Source organism: Platichthys flesus, chromosome 7, assembly GCF_949316205.1.
Source record: "Platichthys flesus chromosome 7, fPlaFle2.1, whole genome shotgun sequence".
Taxonomy (NCBI): Eukaryota; Metazoa; Chordata; class Actinopteri; order Pleuronectiformes; family Pleuronectidae; genus Platichthys; species Platichthys flesus.
The window spans coordinates 11,040,685-11,057,740 of record NC_084951.1 but is presented as its reverse complement, the minus strand read 5'-3'; the positions used below and the strand labels follow the sequence as shown (position 1 = coordinate 11,057,740).

At 39.8% G+C, this 17,056-nt stretch overlaps 4 protein-coding genes across 4 annotated transcripts; 2 read left to right on the top strand and 2 right to left on the bottom strand.

Moving 5' to 3' along the window:
• Nucleotides 1-555: 555 nt before the first annotated feature.
• Nucleotides 556-4,867, top strand: LOC133956791 (uncharacterized). Its single transcript, XM_062392099.1, is given in 11 exon segments — nucleotides 556-633; nucleotides 717-741; nucleotides 1,650-1,763; nucleotides 2,039-2,142; nucleotides 2,280-2,409; nucleotides 2,524-2,559; nucleotides 2,649-2,681; nucleotides 2,781-2,861; nucleotides 3,316-3,590; nucleotides 3,811-4,178; nucleotides 4,180-4,867. Coding segments are annotated over 11 exon segments (1,275 nt in total). The 5' UTR covers nucleotides 556-570; the 3' UTR covers nucleotides 4,226-4,867.
• A 336-nt stretch (nucleotides 4,868-5,203) lies between these two features.
• actr8 (actin related protein 8) lies at nucleotides 5,204-10,164 on the top strand. Its single transcript, XM_062392096.1, has 13 exons — nucleotides 5,204-5,473; nucleotides 6,251-6,421; nucleotides 6,530-6,640; nucleotides 6,928-7,032; nucleotides 7,166-7,339; nucleotides 7,587-7,680; nucleotides 7,807-7,939; nucleotides 8,108-8,261; nucleotides 8,352-8,447; nucleotides 8,568-8,708; nucleotides 8,813-9,122; nucleotides 9,273-9,436; nucleotides 9,629-10,164. The coding sequence occupies exons 1-13, from the start codon at nucleotides 5,339-5,341 to the stop codon at nucleotides 9,770-9,772; spliced, it is 1,932 nt and encodes a 643-aa protein (XP_062248080.1). The 5' UTR covers nucleotides 5,204-5,338; the 3' UTR covers nucleotides 9,773-10,164.
• Nucleotides 10,165-10,834: 670 nt separating this feature from the next.
• On the bottom strand, nucleotides 10,835-13,829 carry selenok (selenoprotein K). Its single transcript, XM_062392098.1, has 5 exons — nucleotides 13,690-13,829; nucleotides 13,185-13,275; nucleotides 12,369-12,443; nucleotides 11,750-11,845; nucleotides 10,835-11,193 (listed from the first exon to the last, which is right to left on the bottom strand). The coding sequence occupies exons 1-5, from the start codon at nucleotides 13,706-13,708 to the stop codon at nucleotides 11,190-11,192; spliced, it is 285 nt and encodes a 94-aa protein (XP_062248082.1). The 5' UTR covers nucleotides 13,709-13,829; the 3' UTR covers nucleotides 10,835-11,189.
• Nucleotides 13,830-14,551: 722 nt separating this feature from the next.
• On the bottom strand, nucleotides 14,552-16,984 carry LOC133956785 (uncharacterized). The gene is made up of 2 exons (XM_062392095.1): nucleotides 16,893-16,984; nucleotides 14,552-16,452 (listed from the first exon to the last, which is right to left on the bottom strand). The coding sequence occupies exon 2, from the start codon at nucleotides 16,357-16,359 to the stop codon at nucleotides 15,664-15,666; it is 696 nt and encodes a 231-aa protein (XP_062248079.1). The 5' UTR covers nucleotides 16,360-16,452; nucleotides 16,893-16,984; the 3' UTR covers nucleotides 14,552-15,663.
• Between the last annotated feature and the right edge of the window lie 72 nt (nucleotides 16,985-17,056).

Sequence of the window (17,056 nt, the reverse complement as noted above, 5' to 3'; positions counted from 1 at the left end):
ATAGATAATAACTGTGTATTCTGTGTGTGAATATCTGTGTAATTTGCATGTGACTGACTGTGTATTTTGTGAAAGGGATATTATTCATTATGCACATGTTGGCCTGTATGCAATGTAAATTGCTATAATTTAAGGTTGTTAATTTTACGATACAATACAACTAATACTTTAATTAATCTTGTAGGCAATTCGATTTTTTCTGGCAGTTAAACAAGTACAGAGATGTCCTGACAAACATCCACTAAACAATACAAAACTATAAAAGAGGGTCTTTACACATACATTGTAGAACTGTAGTAGTATGAGCTCAATCTTTTAAATTGTGGCCCTATGTTTCTTTCTTTTAATGTTGTTTGTGTTTTTAATTATTTTTTCCCCACATTTTTGTTGCTTTTGTTGCTCGCATTGAGACAGAATTATTTGAGGAAGACAGATATTTGCCTGAATTGTATGTCTGTATTTGTAGTATAATTAGAATACACAGACTAGTTAATGGTGAAGAATTATTTGATTATGGAAGCAAACCTCACTTTTTCTGTTTTTATTGTTAGGTCAGACGTGTGCTTCATCATGTGGAGACTCACGTTGATTCTTTTCTCTTGTGCACATGTGCACGTGATGTCTCTTGAAATTGTAAGTAATTGATTTAAGTAACCATCTCCTTAAATGTTCTACTCAACACTGGAAGTGATTAACGTGATCCGTTTGGTTTGCAGACAGTGGACTGTCAGCTATTTGAAGGTAAGTTATAATAATGTATTGACTTTGGATGTGAAATGTGACCTCTACTGTCAATAATGTGTGGCTTTAAAAAGTCATTCCAGTTTACAAGGCTGTGTGTTGGCAAATGCAGACTCCAATATATTTTAAGTTACCACCTCCAAATAGTATGTTCCTTTATGTTTTAATTCATTGGAGATTTCAGATTTCTTTCAAACGGGAAAAGAGTTTAAATGTGGAGACAGAATATGGCAGTGCATAAAGCCCTAAACTATTAAAATTTTCACATTGGTTGCTATTGATTTTATCCAGATAAATATCACATTATTATGTCTTTTGAGTTTAAAGACTGACTTTTTTTCCAGAGTGAACGTATAGTTTTAAACTATAAAACATTTTACAAATCTGAGGTCGATCAGTTATGTGTTATACCTACTCACTGTGCTTGTATTGTATCAGTGTATTTAGGACTTTTTTGACAATTGTATTGCAATAATTATTTATATTGTTTTATTGCCCTGTCCTATGGGACAGTAAAACATATCCCATGCAAAACATATGTTGACCAGAATGATACATCAGCTGAAAACCTGTAAATTAACAACCTGATACAAAATAAATGGCCTCGCCAGCTTTTTTATTCATTTGTAAGCAACATAAGTTCATTAAAAATAGCTCTGTGACATTTAATAAAAATCTTTAGAACCTCAGGTTTTCAACATTTACAGCTTCAGACCTCATTACATACATTAAAAGATTATGGTTAATGTGAATAGAATGGTTTTACATTAATCTTTCTCCAGTGTTTCAACATAAAGTGTCACAGATATTTCTACTGCTGAAATAACAGAGAACATGTGATCAGAGATTGATTATAAACACATCGTGGATGCATGGACAATGATCACAGCCACTGTCTCTTGTTTCAGGATTACCTCCCAGGCAGGACCCATCTCCATCCCAACTGGCAAACTTGAAGGTGGAGTTGGTGACAGTGGGAGGAAAGGGTATGCTGAACATCAGCTGGGCAGTCAACATGGATGGTAGGAGACAAACATGTGGTTCACTTTTGTAGTGTTTTAACAGAAAATAGTAATAGCTGTGATATATATGATGTTTATCTAATATCATTAGAGACAACCCATGTCTGGTTTTGGTGACACTGGATGAGGAAATAAGTCTGTGGGAAAGAGGAAGTGATGAAGTAGATGAACACGTAATGTCAACAGCAGGAATTCCTAATAGAACTTATAGAATGAGCAGTGAGAGGAAGAAGATATTACATTATTGAACCCTTTCATGTTCTCTCTCTCTGCAGCTAGTGTTCAGTATCTGAAGGGAACGCGGATCCTAGCAGATGAACCGTACCACTGTAAATACAATCAACCTTTGGCCAACAAAAATGAGACTGGGCCCCCGCAGGTGTCTGGATTGAATCTTATCTTGTATTAATAATATACATTTTTAGGAATTGAGAATATATATATATATATATATATATATATATTTTTTTTTTTTTTTTATTTTAACTTTTAATCTTTTCATCTTTTCAAATCTAGAAATGGTTTCATTACTTAAAAAGAGCAAGCCACGGCTACAGCACTATCCAAGTTGCTAATTTGCCTTTGCCTCGATCGTTAGGCCTCTCTTACAAGTCCGTAACAATTTGGATACCTCGTTCAACAGAGGGTAAGTAAAATTGTTATTCCCAACTTTACTGATGCTCAGCAATTTCCTCAACAGCAACATTATTATATAAAATAAGATCTTAACACTTTCTCTCTAAATCCATGTGTTTTTTAGCAAGTGTTACACAAAGATCTTCTCAAGTTTCTTCAAGTGAGTAAACAGATTTTGTTTCTTGTTTGTGTGTGTGTGTGTGCAATGTATCATACTTTACTAAAATATTTGCTAAAATATTACCATAGCATCTTACGCTCGAGTTGGGATCACTACTTCATGTAAGTATCTACAGGCACATCACACACTGTCCCTGTCAATAAATATCAGTATCACAGTAAAATAAGGAATGTTTTTATGTTTATGTGTTTTTTGTGTAGCCTTGGGAATAGGTCATGTTGCTGTCACCATTTTCGGAGGACTGGCCGGTCTGATGATCCTGACTTCGTGCTACATAATCTGTAAATGTCCCAATTTTAAAATGTATATTAAGTGGTAGGAGGACCTCAGCACCAAAAAATGAAAATCTTCTTCTGTGTGTGTAAAATGTGGTTTAATTCAGGGCTACATTCATATAAATGTGTGGAACAATGTCATATTAATCAGAAATTCTCCCATTTATCATTGTTACATTTAGTATTTATGTCTTTTGACCTCAGTCGCTGGCTACTAAACCAAAACATTAGAAAATTGCCAAATGTTTCCCAACCCATTTACAGCGATCTCTCACTTCAAATATTCAACTGGCTAAATATCTTTATCATCCTGCAAATCTCCCAGACACTAACACATAACAGTTTGTTAAAATGTTTGGCTCATAACAACCTTTCCTTAAAAAATGTAGAAATCTCTTCCAGATCATACAAAATATTTGAGACCGCTGCTAGGTGCTGAAAGTGTCTTCTTATGCCACAGGTAAATACTGTGGAACCAGAAAGGCCACACCATTTGGTTTCAAAAGTCTGCCTCAAAGTCCCACGGCTCCCGTCCCTGTCCTCGTGGTTTACCCTGCTGAGAATGCAGCCTTCCAGCAGGCTGTGGTGGCCCTGGCAGAGTTCCTGCAGTTGCACGGTGGCTGTAACGTGGCTATCGACATGTGGCAGCAGGGGAAGGTTGCCGGGCTGGGGCCGATGCGCTGGCTGGCGGAACAGGCCAAAGCTGCCGACCGAGTGCTCATCATCTGCCCTCAGGTATAGCTTGTATGTTATTGGTCATTTATATATTTCGATTATTTCTTGTTGTCTGACTAGCAGTGACTAATGGGATGAGTTTTTACTGCATCATGGTTTATAAGATGGCACCTTGACTCACATCTTTTCAGTAATGATCAAAATAAGAACTTTATTGTGTAATATATGGTCGCCTTTGTAGACTTAATCCATGCTCAAGCATTTTCTGCTCTACTCTCAGCACTCTTCACAGCCCAGCCACTTTCCTCCTGACGGCAGTTTCCCACAACCCTCCATCCCAGCAGCAGCTCATGACCTTTACCCCCTGATCCTCAACATGGTGGCTGGGCACGCAAAGAGCACCAGTGACCTGTCTAAGTTCTGGGTGGTGCAGCTGGGCAAGCAGCAGGACAAAAGTTTGTGTAGGGACGTGGAAGTGGAACTGAGGGCGTGCAAGTCCTTCTGTTTGATGAAGGATTTGAACAAACTTTGCAGGAGTCTTCATACTCAGGGGCAGGGCAACAAGAAGATGTCCTATCTGAGCTCCAAGGCACAGGTCTCCTACAGTGAAAAGAACTCAGTGAAGTTACAAGAAGCTGTACAAAAGATTTTTCCGAGGGGTGGAACTCCTGAGAAATGTGATCACGTCTGTTTGAACATCTAATGAGAATGAGGAGAGACTATGTTATGAGCCAAGAGGGATGGCAACTCTCCATTACTGTTATTGTTTTGTAAAATGCAAACCACTTGACACCTGGATTTTGATGCATGTTTCTGTCAGGATGTGATCTGTGGTTTGCAGTAATTCATAGTGTATTCTGTTTATTCATCTATTTTGTAATAACACAAATGTTTTTCTATTAGTGTAGAAACTGTCCTCAAGCATGTTCCGTATTTATCATCATGTAAAAACTGTAAACAGCTTCAAGACTGAAAGTTTTCCAAATATTCTTTAAATCATAAACAATACCATAATCGTCCATGCATAGTTCAGAACTGTGACAGCCTGTCACCTTACATGCTAACTCACTGAATTCAAATGTTATGATTTAATTTATTTTGTTTATAAGTCATTATACTGTTTGATTTTTGGATACAATGACAAACACACTTTGAGACGGAATGGAAGTATAACAAATAGAACACAATATTACAATTTTATAAATAAGGATTGTAACCTTGTCCACATTCACCCAAACCTATTGTTACCTGTTAATGGAACAGTTAACTTTGTTTGCCTTCTCTCCCTCTGTTTGACCAGTTTGATGATGAATTCAATAAAATAATCACATCTGAAATGATTCTGTGAGCTCATCTGCATTACGATGAAAGAAACATCCAGTTTCTGAAATACTGAATCGGTTAAATTTGTCATTTAAATGTTCTCAATAATGTCATTGAGCTGTCCTCGTCCAACATTGAACTGAACCTGTGTCAACGCACATTTTGAAAAATATGACATTTAATAGTAATCCACTTTGAATGTGCAACAATATGACACACAATTCATGGTGTGCACAACTCTATTTAACTTATGTTCGTCATTAATAATGAATCAGATAAAAATGAGCTGTGGACGCAGAGAGGAAAACAACCCCCTCGACCAATAGAGATCACTGTTTTGTACCATGTGACCAAACACGGAAGTGGCGGAGCGAGCAGCGTTTCTCTCAGGCGGTAGCTTCGTGCCTGTCGTCGACTCTGAGGAGTTTTACAGGCGCCAGAGACAAAGACTCGGAGCCTTGAGACGAGTGAAGTAAAAGGTGAAGATGACTCAGGCGGAGAAGGAGCAGGACAACGGGAAGGAGAAAGAGAAGGAGCGAGAGAAGGAGAAAGAGAAGGAGCAGCAGCGCGGGGTGAAAAGACCCATCGCTCCTCCGGTCATCTCGGAGCCCCCGCAGGAGGTGACTCCACTGTTTACACTCATGTCTCATATTCATGTTTGTTACATACAGCAGTTTATCTGTTTACATGGCTATATTTCTCTTTATAGCTTTCACATGCACAGGCTTCACTTCCTCTACAGCGAAGTGTTCGTAACTGAAACTCATTGTTTACTTTACATTTACTTCAGTTGATTATTTTCCATAGTGGTTTATAATATTATTGTTTATTGTTCTTTGTTTCTATTTTTTGCCGGGCTAAATGTCAAACATTTCACCAAAACCCATCTCAAGCTGCAATAGGCCCAACTTAGAATTGTTCAGATGCTTTGATACCTCATGCTCAGCACTGGTTTTTGTCAGCCATTGGTTTATATGATCAATGAGAAAATTATTATTATGAATTATAATTTAGATAAACTTTGTTTGTACAGCACCGGTCAAAACAAAGTTACAAGGTGCTTTACAAGTTTAAATTGAAGGGAAACATTTGTATCGCAAAAATTTTCCAAAATCTAAGAATGTTTCTCACATTAAACTATTTAACAAGAAACAATCAAAAAGCAGTTTGCTGATCACACAGCGCTATCTTATCGTTTTCAAAAACAGATTAATTTAAAAAAGAAAAACTGCCGTGATCAGCTTTTTTAAAGTCCAAAGCTTTGACAAAATAATGTCCCTCAAGGTTTGAGGGCAATGTCGAGTTTTATGGACAAGAAATTAGGTTAAGTGAAGATGAACCATTGTCACGTTTTGGTATGATTAAGCAAATTTTTTTTAAATGTTCCTCTTTTACAGCAAATACAAAGCAACTTTATAGTTGTCATCCACCCTGGTTCACGGACACTCCGTATTGGCCGAGCAACAGACAATCTTCCAGTTCTGGTCCCACATGTGATAGCACGCAGGCACAAGCAAAGTGGACAGCCCCGATATGAAGACGCCTGGCTGCTGCGAGATGGTCTCAATGTACGTCACTCCTGACCAGATTCAACAACGATAAATTCTTTCAGTCTGTGTCTTACTCCACTTTTCAAATAAACTTCATGTGTGTGTCATTTTTCATTTTTCCGCCAGAAACCAGAGAGTAAAGAGCAGAGGCAGAACGGACTTAAAATGGTCGAACAGGCCATCTGGTCAAAGAAGATGTCAAATGGAGTGCGGAGGACTCCGGTGTCTGCTGAACAGGTGTGTGCATTATGAAGGAGACAAACGGGAAGAGAACGATTTCGTGCAAATATATTTACACCAAGTGTTTCCAGTCCATCTCATGGGAGAGAGAACGGAGGAGACCAATTACAGAAATGTAAATCTCTATTGCTGCTGGGAATAATCGGGGGTTGGTTCGCTGGTTTTAAGGAAATATATTAGTGTAGTGTTCACAAGAGTTATTTGCTTTCATCTGCAGAAATTTACCGATCAATCTATTTCTAATAAAATGTTGTGTGTGTGTGGGTGTGTGTGTTTGTGTGCAGGCCAAAGCGTATAATTGTCAGATCCGTCCGGCGGTACTTGACAGCAGCTCCAGAGTGAAGTGGACCAACACAGCCCACCATCCTCCTCATCTGGTGGGAGAGGAGGTCGGTGCTTGTCTCTAAATGAGTTTATTATTCTTTACGTTAAACTGGAACAAGAGTCTTGGTTTCAGGTTTTTTTCATCCTGCTTTTTCCTCTCTTTCCCTCTCCCACCTTTTCCATCCTGGCTTCATGCAGGCTCTCACTGTGAATCCATCCGATTGTTACAACATCCACTGGCCTGTAGTCAGAGGTCAGCTCAATGTGCACCCGGGTCCTGGAGGCTCACTGACTGCCGTCCTGTCTGACCTCGAGACGATCTGGAGTCATGTCATTCAGAAGAGTCTGGAGATCCCCCTCAAAGATTTAAAGGTAGGGAAAACGTCTTCACCTCCTTGTATCTCTCTTTCCTCCACGGGCCGAGTTGAAAGCTTTGCAACACATTGAAAGATGAATAGAACAGTAGAATAAATGATGACAGAAGACATATAGATATAGGAAGGCTTATTATAATTTAAATATGTAACAAGATCAGTGTAATCATGTTAAAGTTCCCTCATTTTTACTCTATATCTTTATATCTCAAAATCAATGCTGAGCTTTTTTTATTGGTTGTTAGTATTACAGATGCATCCTATTGGTCCCGGACATCTACAACAGGCAGCACATCAAGGAAGTTGTCAACATGCTGTTGCTCAATATGGGCTTCTCAGGTATTACACACACACAAAACATGTATGGTACATACACTTATTGTAAGTCACTTTGGATAAAAGCGTGTAATGTAATACACATTGCATTCAATGCCTTTTTTTATGTGTGTGTTTGCTTGTGAATAGCAATCATTGTGCACCAGGAGTCGGTCTGTGCTACATTCGGCAGTGGGTTAAGCAGTGCTTGTGTCGTGGATGTAGGAGACCAGAAGACCAGTGTCTGTTGTGTAGAGGACGGAGTGTCTCACCGGAACTCCAGGTCGGACTGAGAGCTGCTATTTTAAATATTTTTTAGATTTTTAGAGGTTTTCATTAGAAAGAAGGGGGATCCCTTTAATTAATGTAACCTGAATAATGATTTGTGTTGATGTCTTGCTTTCGATGTGACTTTTTGCATCTTTTTTCATCTCTCTGTTGAACTCCACAGGTTGGGTTTAGCGTACGGTGGCTCAGACGTGACCCGTACTTTCTTCTGGCTCCTGCAGAGGGCGGGGTTTCCCTACAGGGACTGTCAGCTGGGCAGCAGACTGGACACTCAGCTACTGCAACAGCTCAAAGAGACGTTCTGCCATCTAAACCAAGTGTGTGATTTTGACTGGGAAGTGGGATGTATTTATCTTTGTTTAGACTCAGGAGACAATTTTGCAGTTGTCTTCTGCTTTTTTTAACAGGACATTTCAGGACTACAAGATCATGAATTCCAGACCCGTTTCCCAGAAGCCCCAACTCTACTCTACCAGGTTCGACTAGGAGATGAGAAATTACAGGTATAGACATTCATGAAAAAACAAAGCTGATGTGAGATAAGTGCTGCAATGCTGTGTACATTATCTTGTGTACTGGAATTGCGCTTTATATATGGCTGTGTGTGTGTGTGTATGTGTTAGGCACCCATGGGACTTTTCTACCCAGCCACATTTGGCATCGTAGGTCAAAAGATGTCATCACTCCAGTACCGTTCCCCAGGCGACTCGGAGGACCCTCATGATGAACACTACCTGCTGGCCACACAGAGCAAACAGGACCAGGTGGCTCACACATTTCACACTTTGAATTCCAACCGATTTCTTCAGATACATGCTCCTGATTTCCCCGCCTTCCTTCCTTACTCCTTCATTGTTTTTTCCAACAGTCCTCCAAATCGGCTGCAGACCGGAAGGCTATCTCCAGACCCGGTGGAGCTTTGGATGGTGAGATGAGCAATCAAGGAGGGATCGGAGAGCTCTCTGACTTGCCCAGGGGCTGCGGGAGTGGCGGCAGTGGAGTAGGGATGCAAGGGGAGATGGAGCTTGGGCCTACCCAGGGAGAGTGCCTGATGGGGGCGGGTGACGTAGATGAGCCCCTGTCTGCTCACCTCTCCAGGAAGACTGCGATCATGAACCAGTTTGAGAGCAAAGCACTGGGCCTGGATAAAGCCATCCTGCATAGCATTGACTGCTGTGGTAAGCGTGGATGAATGGTGAAGGGAGGAAAGGACTAAGTGGTAGACTAATACTATAAAAAGATATAATCATCTCTCACTTGTTGTGAGGATTGGTGTCCCTCAGAGCTGTGGAGATCCTGTTCTAAGTCAACTTGTCTGGTTTTTACAGCTTCAGACGAAACCAAGCGAAAGATGTACAGCTCCATCCTGGTAGTGGGAGGTGGGCTCATGTTTCTCGGAGCTCAGGAATTTCTGCTGCACCGCATCATCAACAAGATGCCGCCCTCCTTCAGAAGGCTGGTAGACAATGTGGAAGTTATCACTCGACCAAAGGTAACCTGGAATTCATTGTACAGTCTAAGATATAGATCCGCAATCCTGGCAGAGCAGCATGGTGCTGAGTATAAATACAACCATATATAATAGAAGATGTGAATTAAAGAGTGCTACACACAATACAGTACATCCTGGAGAGAGAGGTAGAATAATGCCGTACACTGTCTCTTCTAATGTCATGCTTTGTAGGACATGGACCCTCGTCTCATATCGTGGAAGGGGGGATCAGTGCTGGCGTGTTTGGACACCACCCAGGAGATGTGGATCCACCAGAGGGAGTGGCAGCGCTTCGGTGTGCGAATGCTCCGAGAAAGAGCTGCCTTCGTCTGGTGAAACAGAACCAAACTCAGAAGCTACTTAAAGACACAATGGGACACATCAAGACTTTTGTCACAAAATGGTACAATTCTCAATCAGATGATAAAACTCATGATCAGACCACGGGTGTTTTGCCAGAAGCTTAAGTTAGAATCAATATAACAGCCCTTTGAATAATGGGGAAGTGTCATTTTTCTGATCCCACCAGAACAATTATTTTTATTTGTGGTTGTCACGTTTGCAGCTTCTTGCTCTGAAAGCCCGGAGGTTGCGGTTATCTTGAATGTTTGAACCGCCCTTAATATGAGTGTGCTCACTTTTTACACTTCTGTAAATATTACTGTGATTCTACCATGTTTATGGAAACCTAGAGCTGTGTTAATAAACCTGTCATACTTGGTTACACAGTAGTTGTCAAACAACTCTACCTTTCTTTGAATTATACACATATTGAATTTAAACAGGGCGGCATAGTGGTGCAAGTTAAAATTCCAGCCTGGCCGCTGTCTTTCTTTATGGTTTTTGCATGTTGTCCCTGTGTCTGTGTGGGTTTTCTGCAGGTACTCTGGTTTCCTCACTCAGTCCAATCACATGCAGATTTGGGTTGGGTTAATAGGACACACTAAACTGTGTGAATTTGAGTATAAATGGTTGTTTGTCTCTTTGGTACTCAGGTTGACCTGTCGGGGGTGTATCCTGCCTGTCAGCGGGGATGGGCTCCAGCTTGAAGGGGGAGTGATATAGATAATGGCATTTAAACACATCTATGTCTCCGATATAACCCAAACCTCTCTTCAAAAACCCTCACAACTCAGTGCTTTTACAGGCAACATGCATTATGTGACTGTTGCAGTTGAGTTAAAAGAATGACAAATACATTTAGTTCCTCTGCAATTATCCATTTTATTTTTCAGTCACTGAAACCCACTTAGATTTAATGTTGTATAAAATTCTCATATTACTAACACTCAAATATATAGTTAAAGGTTTGCCATCTCATGTCAGTGTTGTCCAGCTCTACGTTGAAGCTAGCTCATTATCAAGTTTGTCAATAATGGAATAAGACCAACTCAGTAGTAGCCGCTTATAACTACACATTTTTTTATTTAAACAGAGGGTTACAAAACACAGACGATCTAACTTAACGACTCCCAGGAGGGATTACCATAGCTGAGATTTCAGTGATACTCATTTCTGGTAGACTACAGGGGAAGGGTAGATGCAGGTAAAGATGAGAGGAGGGAGGTGACTAGCTGCTGTTTCAGCCATTCTGGACCCTACAAGTAGAAATTCCCAGAAAGGTGTCATGAAACTGCCTGTAGCAGTAGCAGCCGATGAAGAGGGGGGTCAGCACCGTAACGTTGCCATCTTCCTTTAGGTTGTCAGCAAACGAACAGGCCAAGCCCCACGCCTACACTGGATGTGTAGGCATTTACCTAGAGAGAGGCAATGATATATATACATCATGTCTAAGTATATGTTTCTCAATTAAGAAATAACTAATGTGTAAACATTCTTAACAAGCTTTTCAGCTTATTACTAGACTAAACCTGTAATCTCATTCAAGCCCTTTCAGACATGAACTCTAGAAAATGTCCAGAAAATTTGATGACGACATTTTCCATATGTCTTTCACATATGATGAACACAGAAGGAGGTGTTAACAACCAGAAAACTTAGCAAAGAGGTGCCACCTGTGTGAGGAGGCAGGATATGACATAAATTCCACTGCATAAATCTTTTTCTTCTACCTGTATGTATGTAAATATATATATATATATATATATATATATATGCAAGTTCTGGAAAATGTCTGGAGCAACTGACTCAGACATTTGCGTTCTCACGTTCAGCACCCCTTGAAAAGTTCAGGAAACAGGCTGAAATTCAATGTATGTTTAAATGAAGCCTTACTGAATCAGGCTCCAGCCATAGAAGTTAGGAGCTTTGTATCCCAGAAGGACATTTTATTTAAGAAAAACTATTCCTCACCTTCCTCATCCTCCTCCACCCATTGGTGGAGCACTGGGACCTGTACCATGGTTTATTCTTCCCATCTTCCTTCTGCCTCCAGGGGGACCAGGGGGACTGCACAATCAAGCAACACAGAAAGGAGAGAACAATGGTATAAAACAAAGCCTTAAAATTCTTTATATGTGATGAATCCTTTATTACCGCTTTTGTCATTATCTTGCCTATACCAGTGCTATGAAACTGGAGTACAACGGGATAGATATCCTGAATTAAGAAACACTGCACTCAATGCAGTTAAGAGTCATCTGCCGCAGGGGGTCAGGCACAAGATGATAGCATAACTTTGGAGCTTTCAGGTCAGGACTTTTTATAGATTATAAACAATGTTTAAATACGGTTGTGACCAATGGATTTCATATATGTGCTTCATAACTCAACATGCAGAATTTTTCAAAACATTTACAAAAACATTTCTACATTCAGGTAAACATAGATCTTATTCCAAAGCCAAACATGCCAGCACATAGACCTATTTTCTACCATTGGATTATGTTACCTCCATTTTTCAAGACATAGGGGCATGTCCTCTTTACCATGTGTGTGCCAATAAAGGAGTAACTGTGTCACAGGAACCTACCCTCTGCCATCACTTAGTTGTGACGAACCAGTAGTTCCATTCTTTGTCATGTCCGGGTTAAGGATTGTCCTAAAACTGGTAGAGATCAAAAAAGGTGATCAACAAGGAGTCATAACAATTATATTCAGTTCTTTGGTTCATGTGATGCATTACATTAAGTTGGTGAATGATTAAAATTAAACCTGCTAAAAATCTGCATGTTATTTAACTCAAAGCACAGCTGTGACTAGCAGAGCTTAGAATGTGCCTATATAGTAACTCTTGTAAATCTCTCATTATTCCACAGTATCAACACCCCTGTATGTTGAGTAACAGCATCAGAAAAAACGTTATCAACACATTAAGTAGCAAAATTACAAGTGCTCAATAAACCTCATGAAGTGCATTATATTTCTTTTACAAATTTCACATTATCATTTGATTTGACATCCTCACAACCGAGAGGAAACAGTCTTCTTGCTTTTTTAACCAAAGCACTAATAACAGTTTCTCCTTAGATATCCTTTCGTTCACATTAATGTTGGCAGAACTTGGTTCAGGATTTAAGAACTTTTTAAAAGGAACGAGTAATTGTCCTTTTTTTGATTAATTTATTGATGAACTCTTTGTTTATTTGCCGTTCGTGAATGTCTCTTGTCCTTGGGTCTCTCTTGAAAAAGAGATGGACATCTTCATGAGACTGCTGAATTAAACAAATCAGGAACACTTATTGTATTGTATGTGTGCTTGTTGCGGTCTAACACTTGATTCACGTGTGTATCACATTAAACATCCCTGTTTGGTTCGTTTAGTTTAGAGTTTGTGTGACTGGCTTACAACAGGCTGATGAAATCTACTGCTCCCCAGAAGAGATCGACCAGTAAAGAGAGTCCCCATGGTGACTGGGACCTGCTGTCCAGGACCTGGCCTGAGAGAGGAAGAGTTTGTTATTATGTGAAACCAAGCACATGACCCTCCTCAGTTTACACGTCAACCTATTGTACTCTCTAGCTAGCTTCCAATAGACACAGGCTAACAGCTAATCTGGGCTCAAAAGTGAGACAGACAGCACAAAATACATCAAGTTAATACAAAGTAACGTTCAAAACAACACATCGAAACAACTCAGGCACCTGACAGTGAAGTCAACTACGCAGATAGAAAACTACGCAGATCCAGCTCGGCTAAGCTAGCTAACCAGCTAGCTAAATAGCATCGCTCTATTGCCATCACTTCCTGTCGGAAGCGCTTGTTTTCACAGAAACTGATCGAAAATTTCTGAGAAAAATACAAACTAGTAGTTTCGAAGAGAAAGCAGTTGAAAACAGCAGAAACCTCTCACCGTTGGACACGTACACCATCTTGTAAAGAGTAACAACACAGTTTACACGGTTGTGTTTACTATTGGAATTCTACGTCCGGGTCCATCACCCTGGCGTCATCGAAATGTCCTGACCAATCAGAATAAGCCAGACACTTGTAGGCACTTTACATTAAAGCAAAGTGCCTAGAAATGTCCCGACCAGTCAGAATAAGCCACACACTTGTAGGAACTTTACATTAAAGCAAAGGGCCTTGAAATGTCCCGACCAATCAGAATGAGCCGGACACTTCTAGGCACTTATCATTGAGGCCAAATGTCTAGAAATGTCCCACACTAATTGTTACGGAAGTATAATACTTGGGACACTTCTAGGCACCTATCATATTAGCAGAATGACTAGAAATGTCTCGACAAATCAGTATGATATATACATTTAATATTTCCAAATCTGATATCAAAAAGGTTATTAAAACCCAAAACATTATGTAATTTGTCCTTTAGTCTCCCTGTAAACTATATTTTGCTTCATGCTGATTATGAACTGAGACAAAATGTGGGGAAAACCAAAACAAGTTTGACAGATTCTGAAATGAATGTATTATCTAATGAAACTAAGACATCCCCCACATTTATTTCATGATTTTGATGCACGCAACTCAAATACTTTTCTATCTTGCAATAGTTTATATAAGTAGCATTTCGTTTGCTACAGAGCCCGACTGTAATGTTTTGTTTCCTGGATAGCCAACAGACTTTTTCAACAGGAACACATTTCATTGCAATTCACTCAATTTAAACTCACTGAAGCCACATCTTAGTATTCACACCTTGAAAGAGATATTCTTGAGAATGAGTGCATACATTTATTAATTTGCTTCTCTTGGACTCTCACCTGCTCCAGGTGAACTGCACCTGTCCAGAGAGAACAGAGCATATGTCCACTTTATTAAAACAAAGTACAGACAACCTTTGAACTTTTTGGGTGTAAAATGCAGTAAAATCATTAAATGTGTTTTTTGTCCCAATTCCCTTATTGAATTATGTAAATATAATACACTAACATAAAGCAGACATAATAGAGTAACATAAACCTGAGAATAATCATACAAATAAGAGTAACTTAGAGCTTCAATCAAATTGAGAAAAATAAATAAAAATGTGTACTGCTAGAGTCCAGTCCAGTTGGCTGCAAGGTCATGAACCAATGTGTTAAATTCATTTGGGAATATTGGCCTTTTTGTTCAGAAAAAGGAGTTGGTCAATTAGTCACTGCAAATAGAGGTGAAAAAAAAAAAAAACATGGGCGTCTGTGGCTGAGGGGTAGAGCGGTCGTCCTCAAACCTGAAAGTCAGTAGCTCGATCCCCAGTCTTTCCCATCTGCATGCAGAAGTGTCCTTGGGCAAGATGCTGAACCCTGAAATGGCCCTCATAGAACAACAAAGTGCTGCTAATAGATGCACTATCTGAATGTGTGTGTGAATGGGTGAATGTAAAACTGTACTGTAAAGCGCTTTGAGTGGTCATCAAGACTAGAGTAGCGCTTTATAAATACAAAACCCTTTACCATACATACAGTATAACCTCTGGAACATCCCGTTTTAGAGCACTACTCAAATAACCAGATGTAGCAAAAAACAAGTCATCTCAGCAAGGCATTGCTCAATAGGAACAAACCTTGAATTTTGCAATTCATTATATTGAGTGTTTTGCATTAATCAGTAACATAATACACCCAGCAGGGATATTTTCAACTATTAAAAATATTTCTCAATAATCAGTTTTAAAGTTATGTTTCCTTGTAAACCATGAAAAATGAAAACTCCTACAAAAAGCTGTGATGCATTCATGCAAAAATAAATTATAGAATTAGCACGATTATAAATCAGGTTATTAAACAAACATGAGCCTGTTTGATAGTTGGTGACATTAAGGAATGCAGGCGTTTTGTGGTTTTCCCTTAACACGATCATGCTACATGTTGTAGTATCCTCTTTACTGACTTTTCTGTGTTGTACTATTCCACAGCAGCCTGGGGTTCAGATATTCAGATATCGTTCCCTGTCCCACAGACTCCTGTACGCCACAGTCTTTGGCTTTTTTTTGCATTTCAGGTCTTGTCCTCTCTTCACCAGGTTTCAGTGTGTCACAATCTTTGTCGAGTTCAGGTTTAGTGTTGTTTCCATCTGGATCTTGTGCACCAGTCTCTGGCCTCCGATTGGCTGCTCCTCTAAAAATACCAGCTTTGTGAAGCTCGCGTCTTATAGTTTTCACAGAGACGGTGTGAGAGAGGTGTGTGTTCAGCTCTGAAGTGATGTTCGAGGCTGTGTATTCAGGGTGTTCCTCGACTATCCTGAGAAGCGTTTGTCTGTCCTTTTCTGTGAGCTTTGACTTGCGCCCGCTGTTCTTCTTTGCCGATGTTGTTCGTCCATGTTTGACGTACACTGTCATGACTCTGGAGACCGTTCCCCGCGCCACATTGAACAGCTGTGCAGTTTTTGTGACGGATGCGCCGGAGAGTCTTGCAGCAACTATCTGGCACCTTTCAAACTCTGTTAAGTCACTCATGTTACTTGGAACTCTCTTGGGAAAGTGTTGAGTGTCTTTCATGGAGGCTTCAGGCGAAGTCAAAGGCCAGACAGGATGCAGGCTCTGCAGCTGCTGCTGGAATTCCTCAAAGTCTTCTGTCATGTGGGGGTTCCATTATTTTGTACCATTAGATCCAGAGAGATCAATGGTGGAGGAGGATCCATAGATCTGGGGCTGAGGTGGACGGTGTCATCACTGATTCATAAAAAGATGAAAATGGGATAATGAGATATAGCAAATAATAACAATACTAGCAATGGTTTATACAGTATATAATAATTCTAACAATGGTAATTAATAATAACATCAACAATAATAAGTTATAATAATATTTATAATATAAGAAAACTGTAGTTTCAAGTATCAACCTATAAACTCCCTATGGTATCAACTCATTCAACAACCAGCATGTGGGAGCTAACACAACCTGGGAGGGGGTCGATATAATAAACAACCTAACACTACATTATAAGCACAAAGCTTTTAGCACACATTCATTACTCATTAAGAAGCTAATTAACGGCAGGGATGATAGTAGCTGCGTTTTCGATGCTGTTATTTAAGCTAACCAGGCTACAAACTAATAGATTAGCTACCGTCGCTAACAAGTGTGTGAACATGTTAATGCTACTTACAGACACATTGAAGTCAGATGTTTTGTGACGATCGGAACAGAAGATCAGTGTGTTTGTCCTGCTGCTGTTTATCACCGACCTAAGGCTGTTTCTACAGAATGAATAACAACGGACACTTCCGGTGACACCTTCAGAATAAAGGTTTTGTCTCATCTGCTCCACAA